The sequence below is a fragment of the Elephantulus edwardii genome, unplaced genomic scaffold (genome assembly GCF_000299155.1).
Source record: "Elephantulus edwardii isolate Elephantulus edwardi_28Jun2011 unplaced genomic scaffold, EleEdw1.0 scaffold00154, whole genome shotgun sequence".
In the NCBI taxonomy this organism is placed as follows: domain Eukaryota; kingdom Metazoa; phylum Chordata; class Mammalia; order Macroscelidea; family Macroscelididae; genus Elephantulus; species Elephantulus edwardii.
In genome coordinates this window covers 1,278,211-1,296,155 of record NW_006399904.1, presented here as the reverse complement: position 1 = coordinate 1,296,155, position 17,945 = coordinate 1,278,211, and the positions used below count along the sequence as shown (strand labels likewise).

The following is a 17,945-nucleotide window of genomic DNA, read 5'->3' as shown; positions in this document are numbered from 1 at the left end:
ACACACACACATACATAAATGCAAAGTAATATGAGTATCAAGTGAGGCACTTAGTGAATGTCCTAGGACATAGTAAATGAGTACCTATTTGCTAAGTAAGTGGTGGTTGATAATGAATATATATCAATAGGAATATAAATCACTGCCTAGAAGATGTTTATGAATTTTAAAATTAAGTCTTTAAAGTTGCTGTGTGCCTAGAATGGGAGTTGCAGAAATGTGGCAGGCTTCAGAGCTCGGGCAGGCACCTGGTCACGTGTGAAAATGCTCTGGGCCAATATGAAATGTTACATCAGGAGAAGAAGGAGAGTATTTGCAGCAGGAAGAAGCCAGGTGTTGGGAGTTCTTATCCATTAATATTCCCCAGAAACCACACAGAAAATGCACAGCATAAAGAAGGCAGAATTTAGCTTGGTTTGGACCTGATGAAGGAAGCAACTGGAACAAGCTTGAAATTTTAAATTTTGAGGAGACTGAAACAATAACTATCATTCATTCCCTCACTGATTCAGTCTCAACTGACTCATAACTAACCATCAGCATGTTTTCAGAGGCTTTATATTGCACAGGAGGAAACTATCTATCTTTGTCCCACAGAGCTGCTGGTAGATTTGAACAAGCTGAGAGACGTTGTATTTGAGTTACTACTCCAACTCACCACCAGAGTTGGAATGGAAAAACGTATGGGTTACCATAGTTATACCAACTTATGCTCCCTCTTTGGAGACATATTGCAAAGCAACCAAAGCTCTTGCTACTGATAAGAAAGTTCTCAAGGATGGTGGATGACCACACTGACTTGCAATTGTGCTACATACTCCAAGGTCTTGCTATTAATGGAGGGGCCATCAGTAGGCTTACAAAAGGGCTCCTACGCTCCTTCTGAGTTTACCATTCAAGGGCTTTCACCCATTATTTTCTTCTTCTGATTATTTGTCCTGTTCACAAACATTTTAACAAGTCAAATATTTTCTCCTTTCACTTTTTAACCATTACAGAACTGATTTAAACAGGTGTGAGAAAGCCCTGAAAGCAGGGGACAAACTTCTCACAAACAAGTCATGGATGCTCCCTTTTCTCATAGGTGTTTTAGGTTAGTCTTATTTAGTAATCTCTGAGCATTATGTAGTAACTCTGTTCTGTGCTTGACAAAAGAGAAGTTTCTGAATTTCTTAATCATATAATTTCTGTTATTTTCAAGGCTGGATCCAATTTTCTTATCACTGAGTTCTGACAACACAGGATTTGTTGCCACGTGTCATCAAGTCAGTTCTGACTCATAAAACACCTCTGTAAAGAAATGACAAAACATTACCTATGTTAGGTAAATTAGACAAGGAGAATAATCAAGGCTACAGACCTTCCCCCAACCTTTACCCCCAGCTGGAGCTTTTGACTGACCAACAGCGAAAGGAGAAAAAGAGCTATTAGAAAAAGATACTTCGCCTGTCTTATGCATGTCAAAATATGACGGATACTGATTTACAGTGTAATAAATAACTGTGCTACAAGGAATACAATAAATATGTCTATCTCTTTATTATTTATTGACTTTACAAAAGAATTTGACTGTGTTAATAATAGCAACCTATGGCTAACATTGAGAAGAAAGAGAATGCTGGAACATTTAATTGTGCTATTGTGAAATTTATTCTTAGATCAAGAAGTTGTTGTCTAAATGGATGATGGCTTGAAATAATGAGTAGTGCATGTTAGGAATGTATCCTTTCTATATACCTATTATATCTGTATTCTGAGTAAATAATTCCTGAAACCGAACTCTATGAAGAGGAATGTGATATCAGGTTCAAAGGAAGACTCATCAACAATTTACACTATCCAGATGACACAACCTTGCCTACTGACAGTGAAGTTTATTACTTGAAATGCTTGCTGCAGGCAATCAAAGATTACAGACTTCATTATAGATTACATCTCAGCATCCGGAAAACAGAGGTCGTCACCTCTGGATCAATAGGCAACCTCATTATAGATGGAGAAGAGGTTAAAGATGTCCATGATTTCATCTTGCATGGGTCATAAAAACACCTTTGTCATCAGCAGTCAGGAAATCAGGAGACTTGTTGCATTGAACAAGTCTGCTGTCTACGATCTATCCAAAATACTGAGGAACAATGAAGTCGGTTTAAAGAATAAGATGCGCTTGATTCAGGCAATGGGGTTTTCAATCACTTTGTACGCATCTCAGAGCTGAACAATGAATAAGGATGATAGAAAATTATTGATGCCTTTAAATTGTGGTGTCGGAGAAGAAGACTGAATATTCCTTAGAGTGTCAACAAATATATGTCTTGGTTAAAGTACAGTCAGAGTGCTCCTTGGAGTTAAATATAGAGAAGCTTCATGCCTTATACTATGGACATGTTCCTTCTTGATGTTATGTGTCATCAAGTTACTGCTCAATCTTGAACTAATTTTATTGTCTCTGACACACGCACTTAGCTTACACCAGTCACTGAGTCAATCTATCTCATCCAGAATCTTTTCTTATGCTATACCCTTCCAAGCATGATGTCCTTCTCCAAGGACTGGTCCCTCCTGGCAACATACATAAAGAAAGTGAAATGGAGCATCAAAATCCTTGCTTCCAAGGCATAGCCTGGTTTCAGCCTCTACAGAACAGAACTGATTGTTGTCTTAGCAGTCCATGATATATTTCATATTCTTCCCCAACACCACAAATCAAAGGCTTAGATTTTTCTTCTATTGTCCTTAGTCATTGTTCGGCTCTTTAATGCTTAGCAAGTAACTTTGAAGACAATAACCTTGCTCAAGTGCACCTTAATCTCTAAACTGACATCATTGCTCTTTAGTATTCTGGACAGATCTTTGACAGCAGATTTTCCCAGTGCAATTCATCTTTTGACTTCTTAGCTGCTGTTACCCTGAATGTTGATTGTAGAGTCAAGCAAGCTAAAATTGTGAACAATCGCAATCTCTTCTCCATTTATCATGATGCTGCCAATTGGTCCAGGGGTAAGAATCTCTTCTTTCTTGATATTGAGCTTTAATTAATATTGAAGACTGCATGCTTTGACCTTCTGTAGCAAAGTGCTTCAGGTCTTCTTCAGTTTCTGAGAGCAAGTTTGTGTCATTTGAACAATGTGGTTCTTGATGAGTCTTTCTTCAGTCCTGATGTTACATTCATTCTTATAAATTCCAGCTTCCCAGATGATCTGTTCCACGTAAAGATTAAAATGATAGGGAGACAGGATGAACCCTTGGCATACACCTCTCCTGATTTTGAACCATACAATATTTCCTTGCTCTGTTCTGACAACTGCCTCCTGGCCCTTGCATAGCTTTCACATACACAAAATTAAGTGTGCTCCCTATTCTTCTAAAGAATTTCTATTCTTATCAAGATTAGCTAAAATTTGTTGTGATCACACAAATGTCTTTGTATAGTCAATGAAACACAAACATTCCTCTGATACTCTGATTTCTGCTATGATCTATCTAGCATGCTAGGTAAACATGTTCCTAAAAAAATGATATTCCTTGAAAATAAACATCATGCTTGGAAAGAAGAAGGGTCTCTGAAAGAAAGGAAGATCTGCATTGGGATAGATTGACAGCAATGAATTCAAGTGTGTCAGAGAAGATGAGGCTGACACAGGATAGCATATATTTCAGTTCTGTTCTTCATAGAGTGGCTATGAGTCATCATTGAATTGATGGCACTGTTACAACAAAGACTAAAGTATGCCTAATCCTGGCCAGTGTTTTTCCAAGCACCTGCTATGCATCTGAGAGCTGGACAATTAATAAGAATAACAAAAAGGATCACTTTCTTTGACTTGTGGTGTTGGAGAAGAGTACTGAGTGTCCCACAGACTGCCAAAACCCCAAACTTATATCTTGGACAAAGTATAACCAGAGTGTTTCTTAGAGTCAAAGAGGGCAAAATGTCATCACAATACTTTGGACGTATTGTTAAGAGAGGTTATTTCTTGGAAAAAACGTCATGCCTGGAAAGTTGAAGGGTTAGTGAAAGAAGGGAAGATATTAAAATAGATCGATTGATACAGTGACGGAATGAAGATGGCACAGGATCACCTTAATGGAATCTAACAACAATGCTTTACTAGTCTTATCCTGCTTGCACTTATAAATCCTGCTCATCAGCTTGCATTCTTAGAAATTTGCCGTCTTGCTAACATTCATAAAACATCCTCTCTCATCAATAATTACTTTGTCTTATTACATCTCCTGAATGATGCTTCACTCTAAGGTGGATTGTGGTTTAGAATCATCCCTCTGAAAAACCTAGTCCTGGATAATGAATTATTAATTAATTAATTGATTAATAATTGCTGTTGCTCTTGAGTCCATTGTCAGCCACTGTGCCAATTCCTTTAATTGACAGTCTTCTTTTGTTTTGCTGGCCTTCATAGTTTCTTCTCCAGGGATTAGTCCCTCCTGAAAACGTGATAACATGGGCAAAGTATGTGAGACAATTTTTGTCATCTTCACTTCTAAGGAGCATTCTACATTTATTTTATTTAGTCTTCTGACAGTCCAGCATCTATTTAATATTCTTTGCAAACATCATAGTTCAAAGGCATCAGGAAGAATTTGGAAAGATTTTATTAGTCTTCAAGAGATAGAGGTCATTTCAAAATATTAAACAACTCAGAATTTTTAACAGAAAACCTTTTAAGAGTAATTGCTTTGATAGGGATTACTGTAGCTGCTAAAAGTGGACAGATTAGAGAGTACTAGACTAAATTGTTGTTGTATTTTTGGGTGTTTATATGAATTAGTCGAGTTTATGTGTGTTTATATTTTCTTTTTAAAACTGAAATATGTATGTATGTTGATGATGAGATTTAATAGGAACAATTAATAGGAAGATTTAGCAGAAGACTTAGCATAGAATAACAAAACAAAAGGAAAAAAGAGTGCTATTTTTTAAAAAGTGAAAATTGTTGTTACTTTTTAAAAAACTCATTAGAAGCATTTTCATAAATGATTAGAAACCCTTAATTTCTTTCCCTAATACATCTCATATACATTTTAGAGGCAAGAAGAGTGAAGCTTCATCTCACATGTTTTGGGTGGGTTGTTAGGAAAACTTGAGATGTTCATCAAAAGAGAGGTAGACCTTCACTGAGATAGACCGATACAGTGACTGTGTCTGTGGACTTAATTTGTCAGAAATTATAAGGATGGTGCAGGATAGGACAGAGTATGCATTTGTTTATAAGGTTACTAAGGGTTGTTTTCGACCTGAGGGTACCTAACAACAACAACTACAATAGCAATTTCATCTATGAAATATTTCTATAATATTGTCATCATCCCAGATGCTGTCTTTTTTCTGACTCATACTGTATTTTTAGCTGTATAATCTTTTTTTTTTTGTTGTAAAATCTCCATTTTATTGTTCCTCACTCCCCTCAAAAAAGTAACAAAAGCAATATGCCAAGTTCTTTATTGGTTTCATTTCTTGCATTTGAAATACTCTTCAATGACATCCTTGGCCTGTGATTCTTTGTCATAGTCCTTAACAACTACACAACTGCAGCCGACTACTTTGCGGGGCTTTCCTTCTCGGTCAATTTTGCAGAGGCCTACCCACTCCCCCAGTTTCTTATTATCATCAACCTTTATCAGGTTGATTTGGTGTTCAGCACAAAGGGCCTCTACTAACTTGACATACATAGGCTCATTACAGTTGGATGCAAGCACACATAGATGGGCTTGGCGCCTGTCACTGGCTCAAGACATCGAATTAACTAACATTGTCCAGCATTGCCGAGGTACAAATGATGCAAGGACCTGCTGTGGGTATCCAACCAGGATCGTACCATTTCCACTGGATTCAAGTGGCCAGTCTACACCAAACTGAATTAGGCTGATGTAAATATACCTAATTTGTAAACCTTCTAACTATATATAAAGTCACCTATTCAAACACATGCAATCATTTCGCCAATGTAACCAGGCTCAAAAATGACATATTTCTTGACGTACCAACTTTAAAATTACAACTTATAGTGATTATGACTTGAAGTAAAATTTACTATGTTTTAACTCTTGTCCAATATCTCAATATTAACACTGAACAGTATCTCTCAAGTCACATACATAAATATCAAGTTTCTTCTCTGGTAATTTTGAGAAGATTTGTGTGATCACAACAAATTGGTTTAACCCCAAGAACCAAGATAGTTTTTTGTAAAAAAAACCAAAAACAAAACAAAAACCCAAAACCCAGAAGACCAGAAAAGACATTCTTTTCACCTCTTTTAAGATATGTAATAATTAAATATCTTCTCTGTATGACTACTCTCTTCTTTAGTGCTTTCAGATTGAATGATTCTGGGACTCTTTTTTAGTTTATAACTGAAACTGGGAACCTTGATTTCATACAAGAATAAGTAAGAAGGTTAAGGTATATTTTTACTGATATTACAATAAATATTTTACCAGAGATATGATCATTGTGTCATGGTTGGCATAATCAAGTTGGAATACAATGTATTCTTAAATAATATACAAAACAATATATAGAAGCTTTATAAATATTACTTACTGAAACAAAATTCCTTTTTTAAAAAAAATACAACTGTAGAAATTATGAGATTGACAAAGGAGCTGCTCTACCATGGGAGTGGTGGTGGCTGAGTCTTTTACCTGCTTCATAAAGGGAACTGTCCCCATCAATAATATCCATAGCAGCAAATAGACCTACCATCCCCCATGCATCTGCCCTTATTTCATCAATCACTGAGTTTGATATTCATTGTTAACTCACAGATTTTACTTACAGTTGTGGTACTAAAACTGGGATTTATTAGTGAAGTGTGCTTAAGAATGGGAAAGGCAAAAAATATCACCAGTACAAGTCTAATGTTTAACCCATCTCTCACAGACTAACACCAAATCATAAATCCTTACTTAGTAAAAAACCTGGTTCAGTTCAGTAGCACCAGTCCAAACATCTAGCAAGACTCGACTCACAGCAATTATAAGCCAGCTTTTCCATAAATCAACCAAAACTTTTAAATATGGTAGTTATATTAGGACTCCTCTGATTACACTTGCCACAGTCTCTCCACAAAAATGCCACAGTCTCTCCACAACAATGCCACGGTCTCTCCACTACCATCATCAGAGTCTTACTCCAGTCTCCCTCAAGTTATGCTGCTTAGTGTGGGAAGCACTCTCTCTCTTATCCTAGTCCCACAGGTATAACAGAGATTTTGGATTTCCATTCATTCATTTTTGCACTTTTCTCCCTACCCATCCTTCCACTCCAGTTCATTCTTCTCTTTGAAAAGTAAAATAAAAATTCTTTCATTGTAGTACAATCCCTTCCTCCAAGTCCACTCCACTATGTAGCCTTCATTTTGGACTCATGTCATGACAATAATAACTAATACCTTTTAAACAGTTTTCTCTCTCATCTGTTTCAACTTTAAATTTACACCACAGAGATTTAGAACAATTGCAAGATAATACATTGTTGTTGTTATGTGCTAGGACAACACTCAGATTTGTTGTTCATAGGGTCACTCTGAGTTATATTAGTCCAGATGGCAATGGTACCCACCCTTCTTGGAACAGCTGGCAGATTGCTACTGCATCCCTTTGTCTTGGCAATGCAACTCCTTATCACTAAACTGTCAGTGCTCATCAGTACAGTAGATCAGTTAGTATGAAATCAGACTTTAAAGGAAATTTAAAAGAAATTCTTCCTAAGAACTCTCTAAAGAATAAATTTAATTTTATTATTTTCTATGTTCTCTCATCTCAAAAAGTACTGTGTTTAGTGTCTGAATTTGCATTGCTATTTCCTTTTATATGATTTCCAGTTTTGATTGCTCTGTACAGTAATGATTATAGTACTAGCAAGTATCATTACTCTAGCTCCTACAGTTATTCTGGATAATAGCATATATCCAGGTTGTGAGATATCACTGACTTTCCTTGAGGGGAAGAATATGGTTTTTGTTTGTTTTAATATATTGTATTAAAAAGCATACTTTATTGAAGTGTTTTTAAATGTTTTCATACAAACATACATTCATTGTACTTCCCAATAGATTATCAAATCCATTAGTTACACGGCTGTTAAGTCAATTAAATAGTTAATTTTATTAATTTCACAACTTCCATGTCTGTGGTCAGTCAATTGTTTAATTAAATAGATAAAAGTAATTGATTTTTTTGACATCATAAAAATACAGCTCTGTGTTTATTCACTTTTGTGGTGATTTCCTACAGAATTTTCTAGAAAGAGAATATAGTTTTATCTCTGGAAATAATGAAGGAGATATCTGACTAAGAGGATGATTTAGGGCTCTGAAATGGTGATTGTTTTTCTCATTGTTGCTATTAAGTATTGTCGATTCAACTATAAGTCATTGTGACCCTATGACCAACATATTAAAACCTTGCCCTGCTATGTGCCATCGTCAGACTCTCTCATGCTCAAGTCTGTTGTGCTGTCACTGTGTCAATGCTTACTGAAGCTCTTCCTCTTTTTCACTGATCCTATGTTTTTCCAAGCATGCTATCTTTTTCTAGTGATTGAGGCCTCCTGACAATATGACCCAAATCTATGAGGGGGAGTTATATCATCTTTGCCTCTAAAAACACCCTAGTTGCACCTCTTCCAAGATTTGTTCCTTTCACAACTGTGGAATCTACTCTTTGCCAACATCATAATTCAAAGATGTAATTTTTTTGGTCTTCTTATTCAACTTTCACATGCATATAAAACAACTGAAAAGGCAATGGCTTGTGTTAAATGCACCATAGTTTTAAATTGATATCCTTGCTAGTTAGCATTTTAAAGAGATCCTGGAGAGTAGGTTTCCTCAATGTTTTTGTGGTTTCTTGAGTGCTGCTAGCATAAGTGTTGACTGAAAATCCAAGGAAATGAAATCATTAGCATCGCCAATCTTTTCTCCATATATCATGACATTGTCTCTTGGTTCAATGGTAACTATTTTCTTACTGTTGAGATTCAATCCATACTGACAGCTGTAGTCTTTGATCTTCTTCGATATTGCTACAAGTACTTTTTCACTTTTTTTCAGGTAAGATTTGCAGGATTTGGGAAAGACACATTAACAATCTATGTTATACTGATGACATGAGTTAATATGCCTTTGCCAAATCTTGATGCTGTGTTCTTCCTTATAATACAGCTTCTATAATTATTTGCTCAGCACTCATATTGACTTGATGAAATGGATTGATTCAGTCACTGGGTAATGAGGGTAGGTGCATCAGAGATGATAAGGTTGACACAGGATAGAGCAGGATTCAGAGTTGTACATAGTTGTACATAGAGACATTATGAGTCACAAGTGACTTGATGACACATAACAACAACAACTCATATTTACTAGATATGGATGAAAGTCCTAGTTATATTAGTTACTAACGACAACTCATATTTACTAGATATGGATGAAAGTCCTAGTTATATTAGTTACTAACAACAACTCATATTTACTAGATATGGATGAAAGTCCTAGTTATATTAGTTACTATTTGGATGCATCACCACATACTTTGCAAAACAGTTTTGAACTCCATTTCCTTATCTATATAAAGAAGTTAATAAAACAGCAATATCACAGGACTATGTAAAGGGCTGAATAACACAGATACTCAACACAGAATATCATATACTATTACTGGTTTTAATATATAAATTAAATGATTCTAATATTTTATTTTCTTACTTTTTGTAGACTTGAATTGCTATTTGTGTTGCTTTATAATGTCCTCAATTAACTCGGAATTTTTTCTGTAATTTCTTCTAAAAGCCTAAGTGTATAAATAAAAGAAGCCCAAGACAGTTTTCTGTGATTTACCAACAACAAAAAGCAATAGTGACATACACTAAAAAGTTTTATCATGCTATCCAAAATTGCTAAGCGTTTTTACTATCTCAATATGTAAAGACTATGTTCACTAAATTACATAACTAATAATTAACTAATAACTATCTTATATTTCTTATGGGAAGTATACTTAAGACAGTAATTAATATTCAATTTTTTTGCCAATTAAAACAGAAGAATTAGCTCTAGAGACAGTGACAGTATTACTCAAAGTTCTTTCAAAGCACCAAGTTCTATCGAAGGAAAAAAATCCTCTGAGCAAGTGACATTTTACCATTATTAAATTTTCCATGTGTAACTCTACTTTGAAAAACAAATAATGAAGTAAAAATATACAAGCATTCATATAGTTTTACAATTAATCCCTTCATGTTGGCTTTATGATGTCAAATAGGACATAATGTACTAAAAACAAGATAGTTAAGTAAATCTACTTTAAACAGATTAGAATTTGACTCTGTTCTATTTCCTGATATGCATTAGGTTGTTTGATATATGATGGATATTTTATCCTATTTGAAATGTTAATTTTGCTCATAATATTTTTATTGTCATAAATTCCATTTCTGCTTCAAATTTAATTCCAAATGAGTAATATACTACTTTCTCTGTCTCCTATACTTTTGACACATCGGCTAGATTTAACTTTGTTACTGCTTGATCTGCTTGCTCTCCTTAATTTCTTACTTGACAGTGACATTCCATGAATTTAAAAACTTGTCCCAGAATTAAGATTTCTAAAGCTGTTATATGTACCTCTGGATTAAGCATATTTTCATACAATTTTGCTTTATTTTAAGAACAGTGAATGAAGAATTTTAAAATATATTTTAATCTCATTCTAATTTTCTACTGTATATTGTTTTGGGGTCATAAATAAAAATGACAACAATTCAATATTTATTTATAGGTATTTTTGTCAACTTTTACATTAATCTTACAATAGTTAATGTGACTGCATATTTATTAAACTTAGTTGAGTTTAGTGCTCTTAAATTAGCATTTCTAATCTAACCCAAACTGACTCTTTAGCTTAGTTTACGGAATAATTCTTGAAGAAGATGAATATCCTTCTAAATTGGCCAATAAATAACACAATGATAAATAGTGGAAAAAAATAAGTTTGTGAAGGGTTTAATTCTACTTGCATTGACAGTGTCCATGGAATCCACAGTCAAGAAAGAATGTACATGATTAAATAAATCTGGGACAAAATATCTCTTTAAATTTTAAAAAACAAAGCTGTCACTTCAAAAACTAAGGTTCTAGTGTTTATTTTTTAAATTTTTTTCTTAAATTGCTCTATATGTACTTGAAAGCTATATAATGAAAAGGAAGGCAGAAGAACTGACATCTCAAATCATTGTGTTGGTGAAGAATACTGAATAAACCATGGACTAACAGAAGACTGACTAGATCTATTTTTAAGGAAATGCAGCCATAATACTTCTTTCAAGCCAGGATGGTGAGATTTCATCTCATTTACCTTAGACACATTATTGTTGTTGTTAGGTGCCATTGAGTCAAGTATGACTCATAGTCACCCTGTGAACAACTGACCTGAACCCTGGCCTATCCTTTTCTATCCTCATCATCTCTGACATCCTTGAGCCTATTGCTGTAGTCACTATGTTAATTTGTTTAGTTGAGGTCTTCCTCTCCTTTAATGACCATTTTTTAAGCCTGGTGTCCTTTTTTCAAGGAATAGCTTCACCTACGTCCAAATAAATAATCTTGGAGAAAGTGCAGTCAAAGTGCTCCTTGGAGGCAAAGATAGTGAAGCTTCATCTCTCTTACTTTGAATATGTAGTTAGACACATCATTAGGAGAGACCAGTTGCTGAAAAAGTACATCATGATTAACAAGGTACAGTATCAGAGAAAAAAAGGAAGCATTCAATGAGGTCAATTGATAGCAGTAGTTATAATAGTAGGCATAGTAGGCACAAACATAGTGATGATTGCCAGATAGTGTAGAACTGAGCACTACTTTGTTCTTGTCTAATAAGGTTATTATAAAATTGAGTCAAATCAACACCATCTAGCAAAAACAACTGTATAGCTTTTATTTTATTAAGGACAAACTTTTATATTGGAATTTTGTGTTATCCTACAAAATAGAAAAGTAATGGATAAAGAGACAAATTATATACTTATGCATAACCTACTGATTGGATATATTTCAGAACTAAACTGTTATGGTAAAACAAAACCAAAAATAACCCAAGAAAACCCCCCACAAAAGCACACCAAAACAAACCACTTCTATTTTTCTTTTCATATTCTCTTTTTCTTCCTTCAAGAATATCTTTGACCAAAAAAATTATCAAACTTTGGAGAAGAAGAAATACTCATTTGTATATTACTTTAGGTAATATTTAATACAGATATTTTATGGATATTTTTAGTGCCTATAAAATAATTTTAAAATGATTGTAAGGAGAGGCATCAAGGGTAAAAGGAAAGATACGTATTATACATGATGCTAGAAAGACCTGGATAGCAATAGCCTGGGGCATTTCTTAACTTCTCATGTGTCATTAAGAAATGTACGCAGACCATAATTTGAACAAAATAATTACAAGTAGTCCAAATTTTATTTTTTGTAGAATAATTTTCTTACATCACTGGCATAAAAATGATAAAGTTTGTCTTCTAATGTTTTGGTACATCATTTCCTTCCTGAATTATTACACACTTACATTGCCTCTTATTTATCTTCTTCTAACCTGTTGTAATTGTTGCTGTGTGTTATCAAGTTACCTGCAACTCATAGCGACCCTATATACAATAGTTCTGAATCCTGCCCTAATCTGATCCAATCTCATTAATTCTAACACTCCTATCCCTGCTACCCAAGTTACTATGTCAATCCATCTCACCTGGAGTTTCCTTTTCTGTACTTTCCCTTCACCTTCCAAGGACAGGTCTCTCCTGACAACATGCCCAAATTATGAGATAGAGACTCAAAATCCTTGCCTCCAGGAAGTTTGTTTTCATCCTTTCCAATATAGACCTGTTCTCCAACTTAATTAGAACCAATTTAATATGAATTTAGTGCTGGATTTTATTCTGGGCAGAATAGGAATATTTTAAACAACAGATTGTTAGCTCTTATTAATCTTATCTACACAGCAAAACAGAAAAAGTGAAGGCTTAAAAATACATATTTAAATTCCAATTCTATTACTTTCAGTTTTGGGGTTTTTTTGAAGATATTCCTATTCTGAGCCTTAGTTTGCCCATTTGTAAAATTATGCTAATAACAGTAATTACCTTGCTAAGTAAGTATGAAAGTATGACTTAAAACCAAACCAAAACAAACAAAAAACCCACTTGGTAAAGTGCCATTAGTAGCTGTTTCTTTATTCCTTTCACCATGTTTTCCCCACCTTTAGTCAAATTGTTGTTCTTGAATACCTTTAAATTTTATGGACTGCTTTTAGATTTTTCTTATTACTTTTCTTTACGTGGATTTTAATTCTTTCATTGTTACTACATTCTGGTTTTGAGTAACTGGATACAAGTACTCTTGGTACCTAAATAGATGGCAAATTTTCTCGGTAGTTACTTTTAAGTAGTAAAATATGACTAGACATTACATTTCATTTTCCCAACCTAAAAGCATATAGAGCATTCTGACTAAACTTCACTCAAGATGGATTTGTTGCTCCTCAGGCAGTTCAATATACTTTGTCAGCATCATAATCCAAAGGCCTCATATCTTCATTGATCCTCTTTAATCATCGTTCTCTTTGGAAAACAGGTTTATATTAAATTTACTCTAGGGAGATTGGAAATGATAAACAAAATGAGGTAGAAATGTGTTATACTTAAGGAATAGGATGAAGTAGCAAAACACAGAAAAAATTGCTTCATTTCATATACTTGGTGCGCCTTATGCTGGAAAATTCTTGCTTGAGATTCAACAAAAAGAATGTGGTCCCTCAACAAAGTGCATTACCATCGTAACTGCAGCAGTATGTTCAAACACAGCAATGGTTGTAAATTTAGTAAAGGACCAGAAAGTATTTAGTTCATTGTCTTGTACACAGAGTAGCTATGAAGGCTGCCTACTGGCATATAATAACATAACAATGAAACAGTTAAGTTAGATAAAATATTTTTTAAAAGTTTAATTTTGTCTTAGAAATAGTAGATACCAATACAAACTGTTCTATTATATCAGGAGCATAATTATAATATACTATTTACATGATGGTCTAGTAGTTAAGAAATTGTTCTGCCAGTCCAAAGTCAAGCATTTTGAATTTACTAGCTGTTTCTAAAGATATAACCTCTGAAAATCTGTTGGACGGTCAGCTACAAGTCAGTTCCGACATAATGGCAAGGAGTGAGTTACTGAAATTTGTGTTTGTAAGTAAGGCTTTCTTACTCAGTTTGATTGTATGGATTAATGAAGAGACCAACACATAAACTACATACATTAATAATAAGATAGTGTAGGTTCAGTACTACAAAAACTACATAAATTAATAAAATACTACATAAGCTATGTAAATTATTAAGATAGTACAGGTTCAGTATTGAAATGCATTTTTTTTAAAAAGCAGGAAACTAGCAAAACTTCTAAATTATTTTGATTTTGACTTTTTTCTATTATGTAAGCTATAATATGCATATTAATGTGATTTCATAAATATTGATCATTTGGACTGTTTGGGGAATAGTACCATAACATGAGTTTTCTCTGACTAAATTTCTTATAAACATCAATCATTGTTTTGCTTGCATAACACAAACGAAATTGTGTTGTTCAGTTGTGAAATTGAATTGATAATAAATACCTTGAGTCATGATTTGGTCTCTTTGTTGGTTTAAAAGTTACTTTGTTAACTGCTTTTATTCCTATGTGAATTTCTTCTTTGATATAGATAGACATTAAGTGGATGGGCTGTCATACAATTACAAAGGTATATGTAGCTGTAATAAATCTAATAGCAACTATTAAAAAGCACTGACATGAGTAAATGTGTCAAACACCATTCTAAGAATTGTACCTGTACATCTCGAAATTAACCACTATTCTTGCTCCTATTACCGATAATTTGATTGATGGATGCTAATTACATTGTAAAGGATCATGCAGTACTAGTGGCAGAGATGCATTTGAATTACAATGTATGTTGTAACCCAAACATTTTTCTCTACTAGACTGTTCTGTATCATATCATGGCATTATTTTATCAAGAGGAAGAAATTCCAATACTTTTTTTCCAAACTTTTATTTTTCTTGATATTGATACAGTATTGACTTTGATTAATTTTGTGTATTTTTCCATAGGTGCACATATTCAATTTCTGAATTTTTCAACTGAAGCTAATCATGACTACCTTGAAATTCAAAATGGACCATATCACACCAGCCCGATGATTGGACAGTTTAGTGGCATGGATCTTCCCTCAACATTGCTGAGTACAACACATGAAACACTCATCCATTTTTACAGTGATCACTCACAAAACCGGCAGGGATTTAAACTTGCATATCAAGGTAAACTTATACAATGAACACAATTTTAAGTGAGATGCCTGAGTGGTGGGTAAGTTATTCTTATTGTTCTTGTACTGGGTACACAAATCATAATGCAGACATGGGAAGTATAAAGAATTACAACTGATATTACAACTTCATTCTCATTCCTTTCTTTCTTAGTGTCTTCAGGATTTCCTTACATTAATTTTCCACCCACATTTGTCACACATTTGTCACTGAGTCCTGCTTAGCAAATTGTAGTTTTGTCTTGTGCCTTCAAGTCTATAGTGTAGGTGAATTTTCATGAAGGAATGATATTTGGCAGTGTTTCTTCCATAGTTTGCCTTGTCTTAGACCAAAATAGTGGTTCTAAGTACTGTAATCAACATTTTAAAGTTATGCAAAAGGAGGTAAATCAGTAAACTAAATTTTACTATTTTTTTTAATCAGGCATAAAATGCCTAAGAGTAATTAAACTCAAACATTACCAAAACATTATTAACATATGACAAACGTGAATATATTTCATACAAATAATTTAGCTAAGCTTTTTAAAGAAAAAAAAATATTAGCTAATATAAAGAATAAAAAGATCCAAAATCTACAAGTTAGCATTTACTTATCATTACATTGTACAAGTATAACCTTGTATCGTTTTCCCTTTATATTCCATGGTTCAAACCCACCAGTTGCTCTGTGGGTAAAGGATGAGTAAGCTCCTCTTGTGTGATTTAAGTCAACATTGTTGTTGTTAACTGCTGTCGAGTTGTAAGTGACTCATAGCAGCCCTATGAACGAAAGCCTTCAACACTTGTGTGACTTTCATCCTTTCTCCAGGTTCATAGCGTTTCTGGAGGCAAGCTCTTACAGAAGTGGATGTCACTCCTGTTTTCAAGCATGTTTTAATCAGGAAGCTCCACCAAACACTGTCCGCCATTGGTAATCATTAATGCATTTGACACATTAGTGTCACAGTGTTCAGCTTCACAGCAACTATAAGTTTTCTCTGTATGGCAAGTGGACACACCAGGGCTATATGACCTAGAAGAATGTTTGAACATAAAAAATATGAATTCTAGTACCTTGAGTATTACAAAAAACCCAAAATGACAAATTAAATAAATGGATTTCCTTAGTTTTATAGACATCTTTCAAAAAAAGAATTTAAATTAAGATCTATTTATTTAATCAGTTATTATTTTTAATACTGTACTCTCAGTATTAAAAAAACCCCAACAAGCTTGGAAGTAACAATAAGAAGATATAAATTCAATGTAAAATAGTAGAATATTTAAGTAATAATGTTTAAAATTCTACTTTTGAAAGCTGTCTATAAAATTAAGGAAACCCATGGCATCCACTTCTGAAATAGCTTGCCTCCAGAAACTCTATGAACAGCGAGAAATGATGAAAGTTATACAAATATTCAGGTCTTTCATTCATAGTGTCGCCATGAGTATTTTATGGCTTGATGGCACGTAACAAGAACAACATAGAAAGAGCCCTGTTGGCCTAGTATATAGAAAGTTATGCTATCAAGTCAAAGGTGGGTGATTTTAATCTGCAGTCCTCAGACCTTGTTTTAATTGTTTTTGGTCAAACATTCTTCTAAGTGGTATCGCACTGGTCTGTCCATTGGCTGTACAGATGTTACTCATGGTTGCTGTGATGCTAAACACTGTGACACTGATGTGTCAGTTGCAATAATGATTACCCATGGTGGACAGTGTTTGGTGGAGCTCCCTGATTAAAACAAGCTTAGAAGCACAAGTGGCAACCACTTCCGAAATAGCTGTCTCCGGGAACTCTATGAACTTGGACACAATGAAAGTTATACAAATGATCAAGTCTTTTGTTCATAGGGTTGTTATGAGTCGTTTATGACTCAACGACACTTAACAACAACATTGTCAGTTAATATGTTGTGTGTTGTTGACACATGGTGTCATAGTGACCCTGAGTCAATCCATCTCATCCAAGGTCTTCCTCTTTGTATCATCCCTCCAGCCTTCTAAGCATGATGTCTTTCTCCAAGGTCTGGTCCCTTCTGGCAACATCCCAAAAGTATGTCAGATGGAGCTTCAAAATCCTTGCCTCCAAAAAGCAGCCCAATTTCATGCTCTCCATGATAAACTTTTTGTTCTTGGAGCAGTCCATGGTACATTCAATACTCTATTCCAGCACTACAACTCAATGGCATCCTTACTGATTGTCCAACTCCCTGATGCATAGAAAGTAATTGCCAAGACCATGGCTTGGATCAGTCAGACCTTAGTTTCAAGACTGACATTGTTGCTCTTCAGTACTCTGGATAGGATCCTAACAACAGACTTTCCCAATGCAATTAGTCTTTTTAATTTCCAGGCTGCTGTTAACAAGAATGTTGATTATAGAGCCAAGCAAACAGAAGTGGTTAACAATTTCAATCTCTTCTCTGTCTACCATGATGTAGCTAATTGACCCTGTGGTGAGAATCTTTGTTTTTGTTTTGAGTTTTTTTTTGTTTTGTTCTGGTTTTATATTCAGTTTCAGTCCACATTGTAGGCTGCAGACCTTGCT

The 17,945-nt window shown here is 34.3% G+C and overlaps 1 protein-coding gene across 1 annotated transcript in view; it reads left to right on the top strand.

Moving 5' to 3' along the window:
- The window catches only part of CSMD1 (CUB and Sushi multiple domains 1), a 2,584,888-nt gene that overhangs the window by 2,188,105 nt on the left and 378,838 nt on the right, over positions 1 to 17,945 (top strand). The window contains exon 39 of the mRNA XM_006895025.1: positions 15,195 to 15,404. Coding sequence (XP_006895087.1) covers positions 15,195 to 15,404 — 210 coding nt within the window. The remainder of the gene's footprint in view (positions 1 to 15,194; positions 15,405 to 17,945) is intronic.